The following is a 27,865-nucleotide window of genomic DNA, read 5'->3' on the forward strand; positions in this document are numbered from 1 at the left end:
CTTGTTCCCAACAATAGTAATCCAGCAGATGTACATTTGTTTTATGATTTTACCAGTTAAATTCCTGATAGCGGCAAAGTGTTAAACTATTGTGAGTCATTTTCCTACTTTATTGTTGCCTTTTTGGTGCTTTCAGACCCCAAATGTATTCACTGTTTTGTGTATTATTTTGTTTTATCCATTAACGGCTTTTGGAGCTACATTTGAGTATATGGATCTGACGAAAAACTTACTAGAAATATATATGTAAAGCAAAATGTTACAGCTTAACCATATAATGCAACCCAGTGTATAAAGCATTAGTATTACTTTGTTGCAGAGATTTATCAGGTCATTTATTGCCACATCTGCATGAAAGGTTAAAAATGTTTTTGGTATGTACATAATCATGAGCGACAATAATGGATATAAAAATCTCATTGACATGTTTCGTATGCATTCAGGTATTCTATGAAAAAGCAGCAGAGGACATGGGATTAAGTTAAGGACAAAGAATGGTGCAGTGAGAGGAGAGGAGAGGAGATGTGAAACCCTAAATGGGAGGTCAAACAAACAGAGCTATTTAAATAAAAATAAGGGCAGCAGACAGTAAATGACAGAATATAATGGGAAGTAAATCATGAGTAAAAGCAGGGTAAGCCAAATGGGAAAACTGTGATGTTTGGGAACTTAGGAATAACTTTTTTTTTTTTTTTTTTTTTTAATCTGGGGGAGGGACCGCTCTTCAACCAAGGGCAACAGCAATTGTGGGCATCTGTCATGGGCCATCTGGGAGAGCCCCAAGGCTACTGTAGGCACCAAAGCAAATGTGACCTGACCACGAAGGCAGAGTACAGAAAATGCAGTCGCACTGCAAACAGGGATTTTTTTTTTTTAAGTACAAAATTAGAACTTGGTAACAATCCAATGAGTCAAAACATTTGATGCAAAAATATGTTGCAGCATTCAAATCATGATGAAAATGTACCAAGTAAATTAAACAATTCATGAGGTGTTTTTAAAATACTGTTTATGGTTGTTTAGTTTCTGAGAGGAACAGCTTTCATGAAGAGAGCTGGATGTAAGACTTGATAACACACTCTTTACTTTGGACAGGGAACAGAAGAAACATGAAGTCCTTTTTATCTTATAAAGTGTGAGAATTAAAATTCTATATCTCAGTTTTGACTGAAAAAGTTAAACGCAGACCTAATCATAATTACATTTAATGTATAGGGCAATAAGATTACAGGTGAGATGATGTTATTGTTCTTCTTATTCTCAATAGAAACAATACAGAATATTCCTTTAACCCTTTAAAGCCAAATGCGTCATATTTGATGATATTTGTATCCCTTTTTGTGAGTTTTTGAGACTTCTGCACCTGAAAAAGCTAAATGATTTGCATAATACATTTTTAAAGAACACACCAGATGTAGCAAATATAGTGCAAATTAACATTAATTACAGGTTCAATAAACACAGCATTTTGAAACAATAAGTTTCAATATTTTTCTGGCAATTGTTTCATGGTTCCGACTTTAAAGAGTTAAACTATTTTGTTTTTGTTATGTATTTTTTCCAAATATGATGCTACTTGGTACAGTTCCTACACACAAACCACTAAATCCAGATATAATAAATAATAAGCATCTTTTATAAGACTGCATGAACTCAAAAAGAATCTTTAAAATGCTTCAGGTTAAAATCTGATGCTAAATTAAAATAATTTTGACGAGTTGACATTTACTAACTAACATGTCACCATATATTTAACCGCTTATTTTTGGCAGATTGAGAGGCATCCAGTAAAATGTGGAGAGGAACTGCTGATTATAAAGAGATAGATTAGTTTGGACAACTGTGTTAGATGTGGGCTGTTGGAAGGGATTGGCCTGCAGTCAACTGTAAATCCGCCTCTTCCTTCCCTTCACACTCAAAACAAGACTTGACCTAAATTCTCGTTAACAGTTTTAGATATGTTTAACCATGGGCGCCTACTGCACGATGCCAACAAAGTGGGAATTTATAAAGAATTGTTGGAAGATATTAATGGAATGCCGACATCACTGTGTTTTTTTCTGCATAACACTTGGCTAACTTGCTTAGCAGTGCAGCCAAGATGAATGTATCTCCGATATAAAAAAACCCCAAAAAAAACCTGCACGCTTACTTACTGCAAGTGAATCCAAAAGATTTTATGAGCTCTTATTTTATATGAAATGTGTGAGATCAGTATCAAAAGTACTGTACTTGACTAAAGATGCTGTGGATGTTTTATAACAGGACTGACGGGCGACACTTTTCCTCAACGTATCATTTACTTTCGTTATTAAGCTCTGGATACACAGATCCCAGTTGCTGAGTCTTGCAGCAGCCAATGGCAAGCTCCTGCAGTTTTGCCTGATTTAAGGGAGATATTCAGAATCAGAATCAGAATGGGTTTATTGCCAGATGTTGAGGTTTACAACATTAGGAAATTGCTGCGGTGCTTCAGTGCAAACAATAAGAATTAAAGTGCTATGTAGAAAGAAAGATATGTGCATGAGATATACATGAGATATATACATGAGAATAAGAATTATGAGTGCTACGTAGAAAGATATATACATGAGTGCAGGTGGTGATCAGTGCCAAACATGAAATGATGCAGTGACACAGCGTAGGGTCATGTGTTAGTGGCGGGGACAGTCATGTGGTTATTGTTCATGTGTCCAACAGCAGAGGGGAAGAAACTGTTCTTATGGCGAGAGGTTCTGGTGCGAATGGACCGGAGCCTCCTGCCTGAGGGGAGCAGGTCAAACAGACTGTGTCCAGGGTGAGAAGGGTCAGCTGAGATCCGGGCTGCCCGCCGCAGTGTCCTGGAGGTGTACAGGTCCTGCAAAGATGGGAGTCTGCAGCCAATCACCTTCTCAGCAGAGCGCACAACACGCTGCAGTCTCTGTTTGTCCCTGATAGTGGCTCCAGCGTACCACACGGTGATGGAGGAGGTGAGGATGGACTCGATGATTGCAGTGTAGAATTGCATCATCGTCCGTGTTGGCAGGTTGAATTTCTTCAGCTGCCTCAGGAAGTACATCCTCTGCTGGGCTTTCTTGATGACGGAGGTGATAGTGGGCTCCCACTTCAGGTCCTGGGTGATGGTGGTACCCAGGAAGCGGAATGAGTCCACAGAGGTGATGGGGGTGTCAGTCAGGATGATGGGGGGGAGTGGGGCTGTGTGCTTCCTGAAGTCCACAATAATCTCCACTGTCTTCTGGGCATTCAGCACCAGATTGTTGTGGCTGCACCAAGACACCAGACGTTCAACCTCCCTCCTGTAGGCAGACTCGTCCCCGTCCGAGATGAGCCCAATAACTGTGGTGTCATCTGCGAACTTGATTAGCTTGACAGACTGGTGGGTGGAGGTGCAGCAGTTGGTGTACAGGGAGAAGAGCAGAGGAGAAAGAACACAGCCCTGAGGGGAGCCGGTGCTGATGGTCCGGGAGTCCGAGACATTCTTTCCCAGCCTCACATGCTGCTTCCTGTCCGTCAGGAAGTCAGTGATCCACCGGCAGATGGGATCAGGCACATTCATCTGGGAAAGCTTGTCTCGGAGATGGTCTGGAAGGATGGTGTTGAAGGCAGAGCTGAAGTCCACAAACAGGATCCTGGCGTAGGTTCCTGGGGAGTCCAGATGCTGCAGGATGAAGTGTAGGGCCATGTTGATGGCGTCGTCTACAGACCTGTTGGCTCTATATGCAAACTGCAGGGGGTCCAGGAGGGGGGCCGTGAGGGTCTTGAGATGGGAGAGAACTAGGCGCTCAAATGACTTCATGACCACAGATGTCAGAGCCACGGGTCTGTAGTCATTTAGTCCAGTGATCCTAGGTTTCTTGGGGACAGGGATTATGGTAGAGGACTTGAAGCAGGCAGGCACATGACATGCCTGCAGTGAGGAGTTGAAGATGCCAGAAAACACTGGGGCCAGCTCGTTTGCACAGTGTCTGAGGGTGGCAGGAGACACACCGTCTGGGCCGGGAGCTTTCCGAGCATTCAGACTCCTAAACTGCTTCCTCACATCTGCTTCATGAATATGAAGAGTTGTGGTCGGAGGAGGTGGTGTGAAATCCTCTTTTGTGTGGGGTGAGGGGGCGGGTGTTGCAGGTGAACAGTTTGAAGGTGGTGATGGCTCTATGGAGGGGGGAGAGGTGGGGGAATGAGTGTCCAAAGTGTTTCTATTGTTGGGGCCGTTGGAGGTGTGAAGGCTGCCTGATGGCTCGTCAAAACGGCAGTAGAAGTCGTTGAGGGTGTTGGCCAAGAGCAAGTCGTCAGTGGAGTGGGGGGTTTTAGAGCGGGAGGCTTAGAGAATAAAATGTCTGTGGCCAGTTTCAGCTGGTAGCCTTTTTGTTTTTTCTGACTCCAGCAAATGTTTTTGGAGTCTAAAATTAAAAGCACTTTTCTATAACCCGTGCAGTCTTCATGGAGGAGGAGGAACTGTCTTCAATCATTTAAAGGTTTCAATGTCTGATACACTGTCTTCAAAGATTCAATCTGCCTTCAGGCTTTACAACACTCTGCCCTACAAGTGTATCTAGTCTTTAAGTAACCGTTTCACCTTTAACTTAGATTTCCAACTTAGCTCAACTCCTCCAGGAATCGGTTTGGCATGCCAAATGTGTGTTTTGATCTGTAGGTTGAAGCTGGCTGGATTATTACTTTCACATTTTAAATTCTGAAAATAAACTAGGATAGAGGTGTAGGATTAAAAGTAACAAAAAGCGACTTGGGGAAGAGCAAAATTAAATTAACTTTTCACAAGTTTACATTTGGAAAAGACCCCTGAACAGTTTTCACTTTGTGTTCCAGGAATTTCTCACAACAATGGTAATGCAGGCCGAAGCTGCGACTAAGAACATTAAAAATCATAGACACATGCACCTTATTTCTATCTTTTTATCTTTGGCTCCAAGTTACACACTCAGTGCTTTTAGAACTTGAGCAAACATTAAAAAAAATGTTTATGCTAACTGATCGCCTGCCAAGCAAATAAAATACTTCCATTCGTAGGAGTGACATATGCTTTCCATGTGGAGTGATAGCAGAGGGTGGGAGGAGGGATGTATGGATGACTAATGAGGATGACTAAGATGTTTTCAGGGTGGTTTTCCGTTTCATTTGTCTAGCCCATGTCTGGCCCATAAGTTGATAAATATACACTGAGTGGAGTCGATCGTGAGACCCCTGTGTAACAACTGCTGATTCAAAATATACAGGAGATATTTAAAATGCGCACATTAGCACTTATGGTTGACAAAGAATTATCTCTACAATCATCTCATATTGTAAATTTACAACAACAACAACAACAACAATCTTTATTTATAGAGCACATTTAAAAACCAACGGCATGCCAAAGTGCTTAACATAAAACAAATTAACACAAGTATAATCAAAGTCATAAAAACAAAAAATAAAAGTGTAAAATTATGTTCACAGGAAAAACCCACCAATAGAAAAAAGTATAACTATAGCACATAACTATAGCACAATATAACTATGCCATCAAAACACAATGGCGATATGACATGCACAGCGCAAATAAAAGCATGATAGGAAAATTAATAGAATAAATCACTGCAAACAAGGCCAGCATTTAACCGGTAGAAAAAGCAAGATTAAACAAATACGCTTTGAGCCGTGATTTAAAAGATTGAATAGAGTCAGACGCCCGGATGCCAATCGGAAGGTTGTTCCACAACTCTGGTGCAGCCAGAGCAAACGCTCGATCACCTCTAGACTTCAGCCGAGATCTAGGCTGCACCAACAGTAACTGTGAGGATGATCTTAAAGCCCTAGCAGGAACATATGAGCCTAGGAGTTCCTTAAGATAGCTCGGTGCTATGTTGTTAGTGATTTTAAAAGTAAACAGCAGAATTTTAAATTGGATACGGTATTTCACAGGCAACCAGTGCAAATCAGCTAGGACGGGAGTAATGTGGGCAAACTTCCTAGTTTTGGTTAGAATGCGTGCAGCAGCATTTTGGACTGTCTGTAATCTATGAAGGAGGGCAGAGTGGAGACCAAAATAGAGTGAATTGCAGTAATCCAGTCTCGAAGTTACAAAGGCATGGATGAGCTTTTCCAGGTCTTTATGTGGGATATACTGCCTGGCCTTAGAAATAAGGCGGAGTTGGTAAAAACTGGATCTAACAACAGCAGACACTTGTTTATCAAGTTTAAAAGAGCTGTCAAGTAACACGCCCAGATTCCTAATAGTGTCGGAAAAGGAACTAGTGAGAAAACCAAAAGCATCACGAAGTTTGGCACGGAGAGCGTTACTGCCAAAGACCACAATTTCAGTTTTCTTATCATTGAGGATAAGAGTATTTGCCAGGAGCCATTGCTTGACCTCACACATGCACTCTCGAAAAAAATTCAAGGACAAAGCTAGGTCATCATTTAACTCAAAGTAGATCTGAATGTCATAGGCATTTAATTTAAACTATTATTAAATAGCCTGTATGTTATAACTTCCAAAAAATTAACATAAAATAAGATGGATAAAAAAAAATCCAAGTGCTAATCAAATGTGCAGCAGTTGGCACAGAAGTAGCAAATTAGAGTTTATAATGTAAATAATTTGTAATATCAGAGATTCTATAAGACTAATTTCAGCAAAGCAAAGATGGTGGTTGGTGGCTTTTTAAAACTTTCTTTTAGGGTAAAAATTACCAAACTTTTGAAGTTGCTTTTATCAGATTTGACTGGCAAATCCATAACCACCATCAAAATAAATGAACAAAATAGCTACCTGCATAAATAACTATCCAGCCAAACTTTAGGTTAAATAACCTTGAGTCATCGGCTAGAATGGATGATGTAAATCTAAACGCAGACTGCAGGAATTGAGCAGTGTTTAATTTCTAGAGCCCACTGTCCAATGTTGACAGATGACTGCAGATAAGATCACTGTTCCCTTTCTGCTCTAATCATCCATCCTCCAAGTTACTATCTGTGTTGACTCATGCTGGAAGCCTGACAGACCAAATTGGATTGACTTTTAATTAGAAGCACTCCCTAGGTAAAATGGGTTTGATTCGCTGAATGATCCTGTTATCCCATTAATGCTGTCTGGTTAGGAAACTCGTCTAGACTTGTTCATTCTGACAAATAAACCAGCTAGCTAAATCTAGTTTTAATCACATTCTCTAAATAGGCTGATACAATATAGCAAACACAATGTCATTCATGGCTTTAATTGATGAATAAGTCAATAATTGTGCTTACCAGAGGATTATGATTACTAGAATAAGCTACATTTACAAATGTGGCAGTTCTGCCCCAGGGCTTAGCCCTGAATGTTCTGATATCATCTGCAGATTTCACCTGCTGACAAAAAGTATTGGGCCACACCTCTTAATATTTGAATTCAGGTGTTTTGATCCGTGCTACTTAGCCATGCAGTCTGTCATTACAAACATTAGTGAAAAAAAATGAGTGGATCTTCAGAGCTCACTGAATACGAGTGTGGTAGTGTAGGGTGTGACTGTTGCAACATGGGAAAAAATATATTTCTGATCAATCATAAATGGTATTATTACAGAATTTAAGTGTTTAAGACACAAAGCAACACAGCTAAGTGCGAGACCACGTAAAGTTACAGACTGCCAAGTTTCTGAGGGGCATCGTGCGTGAATTCAGAACTCTGCTGCTCGAGTCCTCACTAAAACCAAAAAAGTGGACCACATCAGTCCAGCTCTGAGGTCTTTACAGTGGCTGCCTGTCTGTCAAAGGATAGACTTGATAGATAGCTCTGAATGGTTTAGGACCAAAATACATCAGTGACCTCCTGACCCAGTATGAACCTTCCAGATCCCTCAGGTCATCTGGATCCGGTTTTTTATCAGTTCCCAGAGTCAGAACCAGACACGGAGAAGCTGCATTCAGCTTTTATGCTCCTTATATCTGGAACAAACTCCCAGAAAGCCTCAGATCAGCTGAAACACTCAGTTGATTTAAATCCAGGTTGAAGACTCACCTATTCTCAGCTGCATTTGAATAAAACACCAAATCCACACTTTTAAGCTTAAATTTCAAAACTTACATTTTAACTACTGATTTTATCTACTGTTCTGATTTTATCTACTGTTCTGATTTTATCTACTGTTTTTTAATCAATTTTAAATCATGCTTTTTATTTGTTTTTGTTTTTTAATGTCTCTGTAAAGCACTTTGAATCACCTTGTTGTTGAATTGTGCTATATAAATAAACTTGCCTTGCCTTGCCTCTGCTGACTCAGTAATTGCAGCACCTCCTCTGGCATTAACATCAGCATAAAAACTGTGTGCCGAGAACTCCTGTAGTTGTTATCTGTATGCAGCTTAGTATGTTGCTCATATAATGTGATGAGCCCAGTAGGGGAAATCTACTCAAAGTGAGAAAAACCATACAGAAAAACAAAAAGAATACATAGGAGCTAAGAACAAGTCACTGTTTTGGATTCACATGTGATTGTAATGCCATCATTCCAGATGACAGCTATGGGCTTAACCCTTTGCACCATTAGATCTCACTTTTCTCATTTTATAGAACTTTAAAAGTCTCACAAGTTTGGTCTAAAAAATTATGTTTACGAAAAGTCTAAGAGGCGTAAGCCAGTTGAGGTAAAGGTGTTCACCTACCTCTAAAACCCAATGAAATAATGCTGAAGTATTTATGAAACATTGCATTTTTGCTCAGTCCTAACTAGGAGACCACACTGAGTAGGTTTGCTTGATGTTATTTTCATTAATGTAAGAAAGGTCAGTGAGAAAACCCCCAACACAGTTGCATTGTCAGGCATACACTCTTACATCTACTCATTTGGCTAAGTTGTCCATGCGTATATGTGTCACTGAAAAGGCAGGTAATTTTGGTGGTTTAATGTATCCAGTCTGTGCCTGCTCCCATATGCAGTTTGTGTTGTATTTGTTAAGACTGAGCACGCAACACGTTACCTATTAGTTGCTACTTTATTAATTATAGAAGATAATTCAAGCTAAATTACAGATTTCTTTTTCATAAATGACTCTGAACTGATCACTGCAACCAAATAATTTTCAAAAAATTGCCTTGACCATGTAACTGTGACCACTTACGTTATGAAACATGTTCATCAGCTGTTACTCTGAAATATTCATCTGTCACCTGAGCTAAATTCTCCACATGAGATTGAGCAGTAGAGTGCAAAGCATTCTTCCTCTACTATTCACTCCATAAAACCTGTAAACAAGAGTAATTTATCATCATGAAATTGAGTCACATGAGCCTAATGATCATAACTTAGTAGACATAACAGCCCAAGAGCTTCACTATCAACTCTCTATGATTCAGTCATGATTGAAACCAGACAGCCCGAGCAGCAGAGACATGCCATAATGGCTCTTTCAATTAACGGCCATTTAATTTTGGCTGCTTGAGTGGTCTTTTGTGCACAGTAGCAATAGCCATTGGAGAGAATATAACACGGCATTTAATAGAGGAACAAAGAGCAAAATTATTTCAGTATAAGATAGGGCTGCTCAATTAATCGAATTTTAATCACGATTACGATCTGGGCTTTCAACGATCATTAAAAATGACTGAGCCGATTATTAGCCCCTCCCTAATTTATCCGCGACACCTTAAAGGCCGGTCCGTGAAAATATTGTCGGGCATAAACTGGTCCGTGGCGCAAAAAAGGTTGGAGACCGCTGATTAAGAGGACCCGAGGGAAGCTCGGAAAGCTAAGCAGAAGTTATTTGGAGAGTGACTGCCGTTGGTTGAAAAGAGAGTTTAAAAAAAAAAAACTTCAGTGGTGTTGCACACTATTTTATATTATTTTTTAAAAGTCATTGCTAACCCTTTAAAGCCGGTCAGAGCAGCACGCTCCGTTTTGCGTAACTATTTTTAAATCCCTGTAGAACCTGAACCGTGTAAGCTAGCGCAATAATTTGTTTTGCATATGAAACCGGAGGAGTTGTACTTACATCTGATGCCATCAGCTTGTCCTCGGTCACGGTTTCGTTCCACATATAGCTTTGCAAAAATTGCATAAAAAGCGCTTGCAGGAACAAAAACATAATATTCCAGAAACATCCATCAGCTGTTCGTAACACTTCCCACAGTGAAATGATGCACATGCTGTTTTCTTTGCAAATCTGCATCATAGGATTGTTTTTTGTTTTTCCTGCAGTATATAAAAATTGCTGTATCTCCAAAATAAAACTATGAAGACACTCAAAATAAATTTCCTGTTGTTGTAAACTATTTTTTGCAACTTTATTGTATTTAAAGTTTTGAGGGATAAGCCTCTTAAATTTCTCCAAGTAGAAATATATGTAAACAAAACAAAAGCGATTTTCAATTTTTTTTGTAGTTTATTGCACTTTTTTGCAATTTATGTAATTACTATGGACTTAATGCATACATATTATTAAAATATGGGCTATAACAGTTGTATTGATGTATAGCAACTTGAAATGCTCCCACAAATGGCACTACAGCATGTAAAAAAAAAAAAAAAAGCTCTGGTGGACTTGGTTCTATAGTAGGTCTTAAAGGGTTAAATAAATATCGTCAAATAATCGTGATCTCAATTTCAGTGAAAATAATCGTGATTATCATTTTTGCCATAATCGAGCAGCCCTAGTATAAGAAGCTGCATGACAAGTCAGGCGAGAAGCAAAAGCCCTTTGATCTCAGGAGAAACAGCAAAGACCGAAAATGTTTCAAATGGATGAAGTGCTACCTCCTTGGCAAAAATTTCATCAGCTTTATTTTCCGACTGAATCTACTACAACTACAAGAGTTGTAAGGCCGGGGCATTTTCTCATTAACACGATTATTCAAAGCCTATATTTTGTCAGGCTGTATAGAGCAGAGGCTGTCCTCGTGCATTCCTATAGAAAGGATAAATGTACCAACTAGACTAAAAACACATCTGCAGACTGCGTTGAGGATCTGGACAGGCCAAAGCTAGAACAACGGTGGCAATTTTCCTTATCTGCTTTTTCTCTTTATTGTGTTTTGCTTAGTTTGGTCATTCCATACAAATACATTCAGAGATACAGCATGGTTTGATCCCAACTCGTATAGTCCGCATGTCCAAGTTTCCTTAGGCAAGATAGTGAGTCACAATTTGCCCCTTAGAGGTCCATAACTGTGTCTGTGCTTGATAGAGAAAGCCTTTATAAATGTGTTTGTATGAGTGAAGGTGGTTTGTATTGTAAAAGCACTCTAAGTAGTTAGTAAGATTAGAAAAGCACAGTGGCGGCTGGCCCATAGGGGGCGCTCGGGCTCCGCCCCCCCAAATGTGGAGGAGTAAAAATATATATTTTTAAAAAATTCATCAATGATAGTTTTACTATGTGTGTGCCCATATACAGCCAGGCGTATTTTAACATTTTCACCAGCTGACTCATTAAAGTTCAACCAACAAACGGTGTTTTTCTTCTTCTGGGGCGCTCGTCAAAGCGCCCTTGATATGCAGCGAAATAGCCTATCATTAAATGGTTGCCAGGGGAAAATAATAAATATTTGACCTATCAGCGTCGCTGAATTAAATGGTTTGGGGGCGCTTAAAATTGCGCCCCTGCAGAAAACGTGAAAGCTCACGAGTTCATATGGACAACAGTGTAAAGCTAGCTGTGCTAGGGAAAACTAGCATAGCGGCGCAGCTAGATGATGGACATCAGATTGCTTTAAGAAGGCACAACGAAGAGGTAGATAAAAACCGTCATATTTTATCTAAAATCATCGATTGTATTAAGTTTTGTGGTGCTTTTGAGCTAGCAATGCGGGGACATGATGAAAGTGATTCCTCAGACAATCCAGGGATTTTTAGAGGTTTAGTCGACTTGATGGCATCAATTGATCACGACTTGAGGCAACACCTTGAAAATGCTACTGTATTTAAAGGCACCTCGAAAACAGTCCAGAACGAGATCCTGGATTGCATGTTGGCAGTTCTGAGAGAAAGGATCGTGGAAGAAGTAAAGGCAGCGAAGTTTTTAGCCATTCAAGCTGATGAAACCACTGACATTTCTACACACTGTCAGTTAGTCATGGTGCTAAGATACATTGACCAACGAAACCGTATTCAAGAGCGTTTTTTTGAATTCATCAAGCTACCCAATGCTTGTGCAGATGCAATAGCCAGTGCCTTATCGGAGAGGCTGCGCTTCATCCTCCCCCAGGGACAAGAGAGAAAGTTGATCGCCCAGGCCTACGATGGGGCCGCTGTAATGAGGGGTACCACTGGAGGAGTGCAGCGTAAGATACAGGACATTTATGCTAACGCTCACTACGTACATTGTTATGCCCATCAGTTAAACCTGGTAATGCAACAAGCAACCTCCCACATCCCTCAAATCAGTCACTTTTTTTCCGACATAGCAGGATTCGCTTCTTTTTTTACTAAATCGAGCAAGAGGACTGCAGTGCTTGACGAGGTGGTGGCGCACCGACTTCCAAGTGCATCGGCAACCCGTTGGAACTTCAACAGTCGTGCTGTGAATACAGTGTATGAACATAAAGACGATCTGGTGAGGTGTTTTCAGACCATCCGTAACAGTGAAGGATTTGATGCCCCTACAAAGAGAGATGCCGGTGGTTTCGTGAGAATGCTGGAAGACGAAGCTTTCTGTTTTTTCCTGGCCTTGTTTCACAAGATAATGCCACATGTAGACATGCTGTATAACCACCTACAGAAGAGAAACATCGATTCTGTCACCATCGCAGGGATCACCCAGACATTCATCAGCCGCATGCAGGCTATCAGGTAGGCATAAAAGCATAAATATGTAACCTAGAATAAATGTTAATTATCTATGCATAGATTCTATCAAATTCTCTGCATATATTCTGTGTTCTGTGACTTAAATGTTTAATGGAATTCAGATAATTTTGATTTATATCAGCCTTTGAAGTAATTTTATGAAAAATATTTGATTAAGTATATTTGATGAAGTATATTCCCAGTAATGATTTGATGTAGCCTATACCATAGGCTATTTCCTGAAATTATGGCCAGGGCCTTTATTTACTTGCACTGGTTTTCCCCCAGCCATTAAACCAGGTCCGGTTATTAATTAAATCCGGTAATTCCCGGTAATTAGAACACAACCTTTGTTTGGTTTGTGTTTGGTTAATATATCCCTATTCAGTTTTCAGAAGCCATTAATGAAACTTATGTATTGGATCAGGGAGGCACTTCCTAATCTGGTTGTGGATGAGGAGTACAGGGGACCTGTTCAAGACCCACCCACAAAGAGACGGAGAACATTGGGGGAAGACAGGCAACACCATTTGGCACTGGAGGTAAGCACTAGCTGCTTGGTCTGATTTAAATCGGATCATCAGATAAAATCTAATGACGATGCTGTCAGATGTCATTTGATATAGTGGTCATGACTGTTTTGTTTTGTTATGGACAGATTTTTTTTTTCAGAATAATGATTAACATGAGACATGTGCCAAAGTCTTACCACTGAATCTAACTCTTACCAATTATATATTATTGGATAGGTGTGCGACACCATTATGAGCCATGCCAAGGAGAGGTTTTCTTTCACCAAGCACCTTGTCAGCGCCACTCTGTTGCAAGGAGACTTGTTCCAACAACACAGCAAAAATTTTCCAGATGCAGCACTACAAACCACAGTGGAAGCCTATCCCTCATTGGACAAAGCCAGACTTAAAACAGAACTGTCCCTGATCTACGACAACGAGGAGTTTCAGAGTTGTAGTGGTGCGCTGGCGCTCTATCAGGTTCTGATGGAAAACAACCTTCAAGACACATTCACCGAAACTGTAAGTCTTCTTAACATCCTCATCACCACACCAATGACAACATCAGAATCGGAGAGGTGTTTCTCTACTTTAAAGAGGATAAAAACTTTCCTGAGAAACAATATGGCTCAGGATCGGCTCAACGCTCTGGCTATGCTGTCCATAGAGAAAAAACTCACACAAGAACTTCCTGATTTCAACACCAGGGTCATCGAGAAATTTGCCACTCAGAAAGACAGACGAGCAAAGTTCTTGTACAAATAAGAACCCTTAACCATATTTACTCTCTTTCTCCATCCCTCTCTCTTTCTCTCTTTAGCCCACCCCCCCAATCAGTTTACAGTTGTTGTTTTCAATAGTTATTTTTCATTCATTCAAAAAAAAAAAAAAAATCTGTTCATGTTCATTTTTACAAATCTATACAAATGGCCAGAATATGGTTGTTCATTTTTACAAATCTATACAAATGGCCAGAATATGGTTGTTCATTTTAAATTTAAATTAAAATTGTGTTGTTTGATGTACTCATTAAATGGGTCATTTTAGTCGATATCATAAAAATTGCCCCCCCTGAGATTTTTTTCAGGAGCCGCCACTGGAAAAGCACCATAAAAAACAGTTCAATTTACCATAAAAATTGAGTCTGATTGAGTGCTACAAGGTTGTACAGAGTGTTTACTCTTGCATCTAACCCTACCAATATTGGCCTTGTAATGCCAGGAGGAGTGTTGGATCAAGTCATGTCCCCCTGTGCATGTAAGAGGGGGGGTGCAGCTGTAACATTATCAGCAGGAGGGCTCCAAGTGCTCTGGCCAGGACTAGCTTCACTACTATCAGCAGCTTTAATTGCACTTACAGTAACATAACGATTTGTTGTCAGCTCATCTAACATTGTCTTCGCTCTGTCCATTCACTGCCACACACACACACACACACACACACACACACACACACACACACACATACAGTAAAACAGCACAGAGGGACTGCAGAGAATGTATGACAGCAAAAATGTAGTCGATTCTGAGCTGAACTATAGAGAATCTTAGACATGACAATACCTAAAATCAAGCTGTTTGGTCAGATGGTGCCTTTAGTAATTATCCCAGCTTACAGTGTAGTGACAAAAACACACACGTAGACACACACACACACAAAACGTGATGTAAGTAAGAAACACAAAAGGAGAAAATGCATTTCATGTTTATTCTTTAAGTTCAATTTCCCACACTGGTAACTGGGGTTTAGTTCTGAGAACTACAGTATAAGAAGACAAACCAACGACACTGCTCTGCACGTAGGAGTAGTCAGTAACATTTGTATTTCATCAACAAATGTGCTCCCCCACAAGGACACACACCAACACATAAACTCAAGGTTTGTTTCATGTTGTCATTCAATTCAGGCAGGAACTTGGGAACCTTGGGAATTAGCTCTGCAAAATATTTGTGAATGATTTGTGTGCCACAGGCCAACTTAGCCACAGCCAATTCCAGTAAACCTGAAAACTACCCAATCAATACACTGTCTTAAACTTCAAATCTCAGGTCTAACCTGCAACTGCAACATAACACAGCTAGCTGCAGTTAGATTAAATATAAATTTTTGTCATTTACTGTTAATTCAACAGATTATTAACTCTGAATTAAACCATGACACTAAAAACTGGACTATACCAATATCGGTACTGAAAACAAAAAATCTGACTCTTGTTGTGATCTAGCATTATATAAATAAAATGTAACCAAAATCCACACAGTTTTAGTAAAAAGTCAACTGAAGGCCACATCCTGATGAATTTTATGTGACGATCGGCAACATGACCAAGTGTAACCTTTTATGGATTAAATGGTGCAAAATTATTCAAACATGGAGACCAGTCTTTCTTGTGAATGACCTTCAGCCCATTATGAAGAATAATTTCTCTGTCATCACACACATATGGGCGTAAACACCCACATATACACAAAGCACACACACACACACACACACACACACACAAAGAAAAGCGTTTTCACACAGCTTCTTGCTGTGCTGAATCTGTACCTGCAATGCAGCCACGGGGGAATGGAGAGGTAATGGGCCGTGCGAAAATTCAACTTCCCACACAGCCCTTAATATGTCTGTGCATCCCTCTGTCCAGATGAAGGGGACTCGAGGAGCTACTATCCATCTGAGCTGGTTTAACATTTGGCTCCGTTTGCGTCTAGAAACACATGTTTGTGTTTTTAAATGGAAATAAAAGGTGCATGTGGAGGCAAAATTGCTCAAAGAACATTTTTTAAGCACTGCGGCAGCAGCGTGTTTGCTTTCAAAAACAAGGAGGGGACGCTAAGAAATCACTATTCACACTTTCTGTGTACACCTTGCCATGTGATTACATGACATGATGACAGGAAGCATTTTTGTTAAAAACTAGCCTGCTCCATGTGAAAAAGAGGAAAGTTTGCACCTTGTTTTTCAGTGAATGTTTCTGACAGCGATTCAATTTTTTTTAAACACCAGGGAAGCAGATGATCCAGCCACATGCAAGAAAATGCATACCATAGTATATATGTGGTAATGCTCTATATGAGCTGCAAACAATTTAAGATGTAACCAACCAACCATTTGACTTCATCGTAAGCACAGGGTTTATCTTTTTTCAGCTTTCAGTTTATCACAAGAGTATTGACCACCTTGTTGTCATAATGTGCCTTCTATCGATCATTTGTGGGTGTTTTGACATTTTGTACAAGCTCTGAAGGACTGCATTTTCACCCAGATAGAAATTTGTTATGGGGTTCGCTCGACAATCGGGGACGTGGCTCTGCCCTGTCTTCACCTCTGAGCAGCCAAATAAAGATCACTGTTATCAGTCCAGAGGCAGGTTTAAGCTGCCAGTCTGTGAAGGAGACTGTCATCTGATTTGTAATGACACAGCCAAAGAGCCATTACGTCTTTGATGGGAGATTTAAGCAGAAATCCATTTCGGAGGGTCTGAGGAAAAGCAGGCTCGGATGGGAGGGGGGTTGGGGGTTGGGAAGAGCAATCTATTGTGAGTCTATTGTGATAAGGTGTAGACTGCACCTGCAATTTGCTAGTGGAAGCTTCGTTTTGACGATAACTGTGGTTAGTCATTTCAGCGACAGTCCATTTCAAATTATTACCGATGCTTCACAGAGGGTTTTTTTTTCTATGCGATTAGTCACACCGAATGAAGACAGAAGTGTTTTGTTTAAACATTTGCAGTCTTTTTTCATGCTGCTATTGGACATCTGCAGGGAGAATGTGTGTTAACACCACAAGCAGCCGCTGCAACAATGAAATCCAGGGCAGAAAATGGCTGCCACACAGCTGATAGACTATAGTGTTGTGGCTTTGGCAATGTGGACTGCATACAGCGCTTTTCTCCACATTAGTACTCCCCGTTTAAATTTTCTTAAGCAATTCCAAACAAAAGCAGCAAAAACTATATGATGTTACTACAATACTCACCTTTCAATTTGATGTATACTCCCTTTAATTATAAACATCCTTAAGATGTAGTTCACAGAAAAAACTGCTTAAAAAAACAGTTGTTTAATTTCGTTATTATTAATAGTTTTTCAAATTTTTTTTATTTTCTAAGCGTTACTGAGAAAATCTGAAAAGATTATTAACAAAACCAATCATTATTTGCACCTCTTCTGAACAAAAGCATAATGTAATGGTGACATTGTATCCTACTTTTTATTAATTACTTATTTAATTAGACTAATAATAAGGTTCTGTTTGTTTATTTAAATATTTTACAAGATTTGGACAATGTACAGAGTAGGCTAAAAAACTTGTTACTGTGATAGCAATTGGTAATAATTGGTAGCAATAAAAAAAATACTATCTCATTAGGTATTGACTTACAGTAGTATTGATACCAACAGTCCTGTCTTCTTGTCCTCCAGTTGACACACAGCTTCACACAACACCTCCCTGCATTGCACCCATGCAGTCAGTTATGACCGCAGCCTGCCAGCTACACTAGTTAGCAATAGCTGACAACTTGAAATAGTCAACATGCTAACGCTGAGGCTTCAGAATGCTCACTCCACAATCAGTGAATGATGTCATCCATATTTATACTGTCTATGGCTGAAATGTTTTGAAATTAAAATTCTCGCATTGACAATTTAACCTTTGTCTGTTTGTTATTATTTTGGATTTTTTTTTTATCTTAATGTTTATTGTCAAAATAAGAAACCATGTTTGTTTCTTAAATAGACCTGACGCCCTAATTATTTAGTTTCATTGGGGAAAAATTGTCAGAAGCACTGAAATAATTTAATTAAAACAAAAAGGTTTTATGAGTTATATTCTTACCGCATTATCCTTACAAGGAGTTTGGTGACATGTTAATAATATCAACACAATACTCCTAACTTTTTTTTTCTCTGAAAAGCTCTTTTATGTACTTTATACTATAAATATTCTGTGATGACTGATGTTTCTCAGTCCAGACTGTGGAATTACACATCACCGTATTCTGACAGTACCTCTGTTGTAGCTACTCACCAGTCATTTTTATATGCTTTAATGCATTTCATTAGAGTGTACGAGGAACTGTTTCATGTTGATGCTAGTGTCTTCTCCTACTTTATTTGCATTTTAACTCTCAGGCTCCAGAGGCTCTTCAAATAAAGGCAGCGAGCTCTGCCTGTCAGTTGGCTGTCAAAGCCATTAGTCATAAAACACATTAGGAAAGCCACACCCCATGGCAGCTGTATAGTATTCAGGAGTACCAATGGGATATCTCATCAATCTCTGTTTACAGCACAGGGAAAAACACTGTTCATTTTACCACCCTGACTCTAAAGGCCCGAGAGTGGCGTCTCCCTGCATTAAAAAAATCTTCTGTCACACCAACGGGAAGAAAAAAGAAAAGCAATATTGCCAACATATCAACAAAGAATGATTTGTGGATGAGTGTTCAATCTTTGTTGGACTTTATCAGCAGGAGCCATGAGTCCATTGACAGCTAAGGGCTGGAGCTCAAGCTGCTCCCATCCCAATCTCGTTCCACATGATTATTCTCAATTTCACAGCTGATGGTTTTTACTGAGACAGATGGCGCCGGCCAAATGCCAAAGTACAGAAGAGAAAGCTCCGAGGTAGGAGAAAAAGTTAAAGAAGGGGGTAGGGAGATAAGCTGGTCACTCAACTTCATCACCAATGTTTGGAATGGTAGCAATCTGTGAATGTGACCTTTCTCCACCGTGCAGGATGGTGAGAGATGTGGTGTCTCGGTAGATGCTCTTGGGTTTGAATATACAGACGGGGTGCTAATCTGAACCTGAAGAAGCGAGGGGGAAACATGCACTAGTGATGAGGTGCCAGTGCAGGTAGAGACCAAAGAAATGAAGATTCTGTGGGAATCTAAAAAATCTTTACCCCATCTATTAAATTCATAGAGCAGCATTTGTCCCTAGTTGCACATGTTGTTTTGTTAAAATTAGCTTATAATGAGTTCAATTATTTATTAATAGCTTTTTATTATTATTTCAATTAAGCAATTAAGATCCAAAACTCCAAATTATTGAGTTTACCATCATATAAGACAAACAAAAGGTGAATTAAAGAGCAGCTCTTCTCTCCAAGCTTACCACATTTATTGTGCAAAACACTTTTCCCCTCTTCCACAAATGGCTTTTGCATTGGGAGGCCTTGCACCATAATATGTTGAATTGTCTTAAAAGCTGCTAACTTACCAAACTTCTCATTACCTTTGCTCCTCATTACTGAAATTACCCTTATGATAATTTCAGACTTTCTTCTTTTCTAAAAGAAATCGAATAACAATTACCCTTTTGCCTTTCTGTACTGTAAGTACTGCTTGTCATTAGAAACTGCTGCCAGTCCATTTCCCACATGTATATTTAACATAATGTGCACTGAGTTTGTCTCTGGATGAACTAACCTACATACAAATTTAGCTAAATGACTGCTTTCATGCTGAGACTGGAGAGAGCGAGTCTGGCCCAGCTGTATACACACCTAAGAACCCAACAGAATCGCACTTGGTGTTAAAAAAAAGTTTTAAAAAAAGAAACTCTACCAGCCTCACACCGGAGGAGTGCTAGTGAAAATTACAGCATCACTCAGGGGAGCGGGCAGTAGAAGGTGTGGGATTTGATGAATCAAGGACCTTTTGTTCACAGCGAAAATGACTGGCTTCCATGCAGTTGGAAAGAGCATCTCCTCGCCAGAGCTTGGCAGGGATGCAGCGTCATTTGGAGCCATTTATGTTTGAAGCTGACGCAGAGGGGGACGGAGGCGCGCAAGGTCACTGAAAGAGGATGCAGAACGTGATGATGTGGCCAGTGCTGGGTGTTTAAGTGTGTCTACTCTGCTTGAATTGAGCAGCAGCTGAGTATGCCAGGGCCGCACTCACGGTAATGATGGAGTGAGACGCTCACATCTATAGGAAGACTGAAGTGAACCTCAAGCAGCACAGCTGAGGTTTCAACACAGTAAATGACACGATGAGCACACACACGTGTCAGTATAGAGCCAGCAAGTTTATCGTTTGATTAGACCCTAAATTTAACAGGGAGTACTCAAAAATAAATAAATAAAAAAATAAATAAAAATCATCTGTTTTGGTGTCAGCTGCAGATGAATATTCGCCACTTGTGATAATGCTTTGGATGAAAAACAAAAAACAGCTAATGGCATTTTGAAAACTAGTTTTTTTTGTATTTCACACAAGAAAAAATGAGTCCACTGATTGAGAAAACAGCCAGTAATCAGCGAATTCAATTTTCATCTTGGGAAAACAATACAACACATGTATTTTCCAGAACCTTTCATCCACAGTGATTTGCGTTTTTGGCCCCTCCACATATACTAACAGATGGAGATTTTAGATTTGGGGTTCAGTCTTATTCAAAGATGATTGAGCCAGGACCACCTGCACTACACCTGCTAGTACTAAAAGAAAAAAGTTTGAAAAGAGAAAGCATATTTGGGTTAGCTCCAAATATAGGATAGCCATAGGGCATAGGAAGAAAAGACGCATATGGGGTTGACTCTTTTTTCTTTCATATACATCTTCATTTAATGTTAAAATTATTCCACAGAATAGTGGCCGACATCCTTAAGGGTCTGCACACACACAACTACGGTATGAAACACACACACAGGGATTCAGCGATGTGCACTGAGACACTCGAAATGCCTAAAAAAATCCCTGAGCTCCAGGGTTTAAATAACTTCATTCACAAACCCAGGTATGCCTCTGACCTCCATCAACACCACCAGGTATGTGTCAGGATATTATTTCTTCTTAAATATGACTAAGGCAACTACTATAACCAACGACAATTAATACATGTGATATTTGTGCCTCCAAAACACTCAGATTTTAAAAGTTAGAACATGATTTTTTTGTCAAATACTAGCACTTTTTCCATACACACCGACAAACCAAACACAAAACTGGAACCCTTATCCACCAGGAAAAGAAATAAAATATCCATGTTTTTTAAATTGATATAGAATGTTTTAACTACTACTTACTTACTTACTTACTTACTTACTTACTTACTTACTTACTATAATTTTAAATAGAAAAAATAGCAAATGCATTTCTATCAAACGCAAAAGAAAGACACTGTAGAAACATTTAGTCGACATGAAAGCGCAGTCCGCAGGTGTCCAAAGCGACGTTCACACACAAACAGCCTCGGAATACAACATTTAAACAACATTCCTACCTGTGTAAGACGGTTGCACAGCTCCTGCGTCGCTACTGTCCATTTCCAGCTGTCACAGATTACAGCGCGAGCTCAGCAGCAGGCGTTTCAGTCCCGCGACCGAGTCCAGAAAAGATAAAACCACGAGGGTAATGCGCGCGCGCTGTGGCACCGCCGCCTGCGCGACAGAGATACCGAATCACTGCGCGCGAGGATGTGAGGGAAAAGAAAAAAGGGCCAAATGAAATCAGTCGACGTGAAAACAGGGTTGGAGCAGCAGTGGCACGGGACTGTTTGAAATGTAAAATGTTAATAAGAGCGGGCTACTCTTATTACTTTATGAAGCAACCCAAAGAATTTCAATGAAAGTGTAGAGCGTTTTTTCCCCCAGACATTTCTACTTATTCTACTCTGTGACTGATTAGCTTAACTGATTGGCTGATAACAGATTTTATTTAATAGGGCCTTATTCAAACAAACTCAGTATAGCCATCTTTTTACACAACCACAACAAAAACTTTCCTCAAGTTGTCCTACAAGATACAAAGTCAAGAATAAATCAAATGTAAACATAAACATCAGCAAATACATGTGCACAACTGTAACGCTTACATCAGACAACCATAAGAGAAGGTACACCATAGTAATACACTATACACTTGATGTTTAATGTGTCTTCATAGGACAATTAGACAACCCTTACATTATAGCAGTATACAGTTACATAACAAAACTTGGGGCCAACAGCTGTATTTGCATTGTTTTATTATTTAACAGAAGTCTGGTAACCTGTCCAGTGGTTGTGATTAATGGTGTACTGAGAGAGAAGAGCTTATAGGGGGCATATCCTGAGCTTTTAGTTGGATTTATGAATCATATCAGAGTAGTAGAAATAGTTGGTTATGTTCATTAATTGTATTTACATGAATAAGCACCTTCTTTATATATAAAATGTAAATACAATAGTCTTATACATGTGGCCTACATCATAGTGTGTAGTCAAAAATGTAACTTTTAAATCGTGACAGAGACTTTGCTCTATAAAAGTGGAAATAACAGCAGACAATAAAACTAATGAAATGTCTCATTAGTGTGGTATTTTCTGCATTGCAAATTGCTTTTACAAGTTAATTTGTTTTATTTTCACAGAGGCCGGTGTGACTGTCATACAGAAGTGCACTCATAAAAGATCTTATATCATCATTGAGGACATTTAAAATAAAGATGGACTTTCAATACACAAAACGATTTACCATATCCGAATATACTGCACTCAAAAGCAGCATGTTAAAACATGACCATATCCTATTGTATTGCATTGAAATTTGTAACATGCAACCAAGCATACTTTGGAGATCATGCTAACCCTCAAGCCTGTGTCATCTATATGTAGAGCAGAAAAGAAGGTCAAAGTTCAAGGCTGCAATGAATGAGTATGTCTTACTCTCCAACCAGTTGTAACAGATGGCTGCACCTCCCTGAGTGTGGTTCTTCTGGGGTTTCTTCCTGTAAAATTGAGTTTTTCCTTCCCACAGTTGCTAAGTGCTTGCTTATATGGGGTCTCCTGATTGTTGGGGTTTTCTTACCTTACAGTATAAAGCCAATGCCAGTAGAAACTACCATAAAGACTGCTTTTGTGATTTGGCACAACATACATAAAAGACAAATCAATTCAATGTTGTGCATTTTACCTAAAGGCAGCTTCGGTATGATGAAATTAAAAGAGAAAAGTCATATTTTGCAACACTGAGACACCTACTGGTGTTTTTACAGCCTTGAAACAACGATAATGTATTTCCATAAACACTTCTATTAAAAAACCTGCTTCCACATAATGGCCACTTATAATAAGATTAAATGTTTGAGAGGTCAAAGGAAAATCTTGTAACCCTCTGACATGTCAAATCATCACTACCTCTGTGTGCAGCAGGGCCTATCATCAGGCATCATCCCCCAATCTTTCCCCCTGTAGACCCTTTCATTAACATAGTTGGGCTTTGTTCAAAAGCAGATCCCTGCAGATGAATTTGAGCATATAGTGACACAGGCACATGCCTTCGTGCGCTGTGGCCGTCCTCGCTGTGTGCGTTCGGATCAGCTGTCAGCTGGAGGGTGATGGATGCATCCTGGAAACATACTTGGAGTTCGAGGTATGTCCTTCTCACTGAAGTCCTTTGACACCCTGCTTGACCCCAGCGCAAGTCAGCCGCTCTAAAAATAAAGAAGCACATGTGCTTGATGCACATAGACGCAGAAACAAGGGTGTAAGATATCATGCTTCTCGTGTCTTCATATCTGCGTGCAAATACAAAGGAAAACAATACACAGCCTGTTGGATTACAAGAAAGTTATATTCAGGTCCTCGATTTCCATGAAGCTCAAGCCCAATCAACATGCTCCCAGCATCAAAGTTAATGCCAGTGCTCAGCTCCATCATTATCTTGAGTGCTTTCATTAAAGGACATTTTTATTCTGCTGCGTCCAGAATCACAGAGAAAAACCGGCCACAAGTCGCAGCCACATGTTTTGGCTGAACCTGGTCACCATGGCAATGCGTTTAAAAAGAAAAACTCGACTTTGACTTTTGACTTTAAAGTCTCATTGAAATATTGGAATTGACAGACGTGAGTAGTTGGTTTAAAAAAGATGGGAGGGAAAATGCGATTGAAAAGAATGGCATCATTGTGAAGGCTCGAGTCACATAAAGGCTGCAGTTCACAGTGTAACCCTCAGCGGTGAGGAGTATTTGAGCGTGACAACAATATCCACCCTCTGACTCAATTTGACACTCAGCAGGTCTAGTTATTAATCCAATGCTGCAGCTGCAGCAAGTAGCGTTTTGATCATTTTTCCAACCATGTAAGTGATTTTTTTTTTTTTGTCTTTGCATGTGACTTACTGAAAATATGAATTCAAACATGAATTCATGTCAGCTGTTGGCCTGAAGCCAGCTATAAATGTAAACTATGTGACAAATGTGAGACAAATGAAAAAGACATGAGTCTTCTTAAATGACTTTTTATGAGATCGTCACTGCTGATATCTTACAAAAGTATGAAAGGATCCATCACGCTTTCAAATAGATTAATGGCCTATTTGAATGTGTGCTGGGGTGTGTGTGTAAAACTATGACCCACAAAAGGAAGGAGAGTGGGTATTGAGTTTACTTTGAGCTGGAGGGTAGCCAATATTATCCAAACTTAGAATTATTATGTACAATTCCCCCTTGTGGTTTTTGCTCTATTCATTTAAAATCTTATCTTAATCTTTTTATTTATTTATTTATTTATTTATTTTGGAGATTTAGGCTTAAGCTGGTCATTTCAAACTTGGCTTCAGTGTAAAGCTACTTCACATGCAGTATATATTTACTTTTAAAAAAAAAAGTATATCAGAAGAAATTAATTTAGTTCACTTGATTATAAGCATTTCTTTGACTTTGACTTACTGTATTTTCTTCTTTTACTTTGAAAACCTCCTATCTAGGCATTAAAGACATGTATGTCCCAGTGCTAATTTAATAGGCATGGCTTCACTCCTCTCCCACATCATACATAAACATTTTCAGGGAGAGATTGGAGCATTTAAACTGAGAATGAAAGATGGTGAAATCCTTTTAGAAAAGAGTCCAATCAAAAATTAGATCAGGGTGCATTCTGGGTAAGAGGAGCAAATCTTACCCACCCGATGACTGCATGTGGCTGCGACTTGTGACCGTTTTTTCTTGTACACACTGCCTTGAAGTCCACTTGAGTCTTGATGGTGATGATTTACTGAAGGAGTGCAAAAGAGAAGACAAGATATTCACTGCTGGAGTAATACAAAAGTTAGTATGTTGATTTCATGGTTAATGGAAACACCACAGACAATGTTGTGAAGATTTGAAGGTCTCGGTATAGAAATGTGAACCAAGAATATGTGCATCAATATGTTTTTATACCGTCTTCCTTTGTCCTCCTGATCCCTGGAGAATTGTGAGGATGATCTATTAAAAGGAAATAATTACTATTAAGGCTATTTAACCATATATATCCAATTTAGATAAGTGATGTCATCCATTGATTTCAAGATTATTATTATTTTTTTTTAGTAGCCTATTTAAGACCATATTTGAAGAAAAAGGTAAAATCGATTAGCTGTTAGCTAATGCTATTACGGAGTAGCTTGGTTCAAATTCAAATCAAATTCAAATTTTATTTGTCACGTACACAGTCATACACAGTACGATATGCAGTGAAATGCTTGGACAACTGCTCGTGACCTAAAGAAAACAAAAAAGGAAAAGGCTATGAATAAGATAGGAAATAAATATGAAAAATTAAAAAGGGTAAATTTAACTAAGAAGGAATGAAATATAAATTAAGGTTAAAAATGAAATAACTGTACAACACAAATTAGAATGAAGGGTAAATTTAACTGGGAAAGAATAAGATAAAATATATAAATTAAAGTTGAAAATAAAATAACTGTACAACAAAATACACAATACACAGTATAGAACTATATAAGAATGTATGAAGAAATATAAATAAATAAATATATACACAATAACAGCAGCTGTACAAGTATTAACTGGAAATGAAGAATATAGTGACCAGTGTTGTGCAATCGACATTATGTCTTGTGCAGTGCAAATATGCTTAAAGTGATTTAAGTGATGAAGTGAAAACAATGTCCAGAATGTCCAGTGTGTGTGTAAGAACTATATGTGTGGGTCAGTACTGTGTGGTGGTGTGATTGAGAGACCGTATTGCCTGCGGGAAGAAGCTCCTCCTCAGTCTCTCTGTGTTGGTCTTCAGGGAGCGGAATCGCTTTCCTGACCTCAACAGAGAGAACAGTCTGTTGTTGGGATGGCTGAGGTCCTTCACGATCTTCCTGGCTTTGGTCCAGCACCGCCTGCTGTAGATTGAGTGCAGGTCAGGGAGCTCGGAGCTGACCGCACAACCCTCTGTAGAGCTCGTCTGTCCTGCATGGTGCTGTTCCCAAACCAGGTTAAGATGTTTCCCGTCAGGATGTTCTCTATGGTGCACGAATAAAAGTTCCTGAGCACCTTGGAGGGCAGTTGGAAGTCTCTCAAGCGTCTGAGGTGGTAGAGACGCTGACGGGCCTTTTTCACCACGGTGTTGATGTGACAGGACCATGACAGGTCCTGCGTGATGTGAACTCTGAGGTATTTGAAGCTGTCCACTCTCTCCACTGGGCACTCGTTGATGACGGGGTCTGGTAGTTCCTCTCCTGCTTAGTGCTGAAGTCCACTATCAGCTCCTTTGTCTTACTAACGTTTAGAAGGAGGTTGTTCCTCTGGCACCAGTTCTCCAGATTCCTAATCTCCTTCAGGTAGGCCGTCTCATTGTTATCAGAGATCAGGCCCACCACGACGGTTAGCAAGTCATAATTTACCGTTAACTTAAAAGGAAAGTTAATTCTTGCTTGTCATAGCCAGAACCATTGAACGGAAGAGTCCCCTCATCTCCGTTCACTCCAACTGACTCTTTCCCCCCTTTTTTGTAACCACAATGGCGGCTCAACACGCTAGCCACCAAAGATATACTAGCATTGAAGTTTGAGATGCATTTTCAAAAGCATGTACATTTATTTTTACAGTTTATTTATTTATTTAGGTAGTTAATTGCCCACTCCTGCTTTATGCTGTTTTAGATTATAAAATTTTACCCATGTGCCATGTAAACGCCCTGAACTAACCACTATAAATTTAGGTCTCTTAAAGCCCATTTGAATGCTTGAGTAATATAAAAATTCCACACTGTCCAGAATTGTTTTTATTTTATTCTTATTTTTTACATTGTAATGCTGGGCATTTTAACACTGGACTCTATGAGGACTTACTCCAGCAGAGAAGTGGCCATTAGAGGAAGTTTCAGATTTTTCACTCCCACACTGGCTTCATTTTTCAGCCCTGGAGGTCGTCCCTTGGCTGAAGCTACAGCCAGCATGCCATTAGCAAAGCTTAGCATAATGACTACAACCAGGGTGAAACAGCTAACCTGCTTCTATCCAAATGGAACAAAATCAATCTAAACCACCAGCCTGAACTCACAAAATACCACTGTATATCTTGATTGTTTTAGACATACAAAGAAATAAGGCACTTTACATTTACACTTTACTTTTTGGTTGGGAACCACTGGGGAGACACAGCTCCTAGCTGATAAGGAATCAAATGCCCAACTGAAATTGTTGTATTTATACTTTGAAAGCAGTAATCTAAAAATACATGGGTGTTACTGAGAAAATGTGAATGTTCAGCATGTTAAATAATGCAACACAAAGATCATTTAAAAATCACCCTATTATAGGGCATTTTCTGTGCTTTCCTAAGTCATCTCCTCACTAGCATCCTTTCCAGTGGCAACACAGCTAGATG

The 27,865-nt window shown here is 39.4% G+C and overlaps 2 protein-coding genes across 2 annotated transcripts in view; one reads left to right on the plus strand and one right to left on the minus strand.

Annotated features, from left to right (window-relative positions):
- Positions 1–21,626, minus strand: part of LOC147323402 (zinc finger protein 385B-like) — an 88,313-nt gene extending 66,687 nt beyond the window's left edge. The window contains exon 1 of the mRNA XM_086303732.1: positions 21,502–21,626. Coding sequence (XP_086159858.1) covers positions 21,502–21,544 — 43 coding nt within the window. The 5' untranslated portion in view covers positions 21,545–21,626. The remainder of the gene's footprint in view (positions 1–21,501) is intronic.
- Positions 11,686–14,331, plus strand: LOC147323403 (zinc finger MYM-type protein 1-like). The gene is made up of 3 exons (XM_086303731.1): positions 11,686–12,761; positions 13,186–13,300; positions 13,508–14,331. The coding sequence occupies exons 1-3, from the start codon at positions 11,776–11,778 to the stop codon at positions 14,033–14,035; spliced, it is 1,629 nt and encodes a 542-aa protein (XP_086159857.1). The 5' UTR covers positions 11,686–11,775; the 3' UTR covers positions 14,036–14,331.
- Positions 21,627–27,865: the final 6,239 nt, after the last annotated feature.

Source organism: Aulonocara sp. 'chitande type north' Nkhata Bay, linkage group LG8, assembly GCF_057382095.1.
Source record: "Aulonocara sp. 'chitande type north' Nkhata Bay isolate Kocher_YH1m ecotype deep benthic linkage group LG8, A_spYH_male_GT1.1, whole genome shotgun sequence".
NCBI classification, from domain to species: domain Eukaryota; kingdom Metazoa; phylum Chordata; class Actinopteri; order Cichliformes; family Cichlidae; genus Aulonocara; species Aulonocara sp. 'chitande type north' Nkhata Bay.

Excerpts from the sequence above, each read along its gene's own strand:
- LOC147323403 (XM_086303731.1), top strand. The coding sequence starts at position 11,776 with ATGCGGGGACATGATGAAAGTGATTCCTCAGACAATCCAGGGATTTTT. Across the intron at positions 12,762-13,185 it reads AGCCGCATGCAGGCTATCAG|GGAGGCACTTCCTAATCTGG; the intron begins GTAGGCATAAAA and ends GTATTGGATCAG. Across the intron at positions 13,301-13,507 it reads AACACCATTTGGCACTGGAG|GTGTGCGACACCATTATGAG; the intron begins GTAAGCACTAGC and ends ATTATTGGATAG.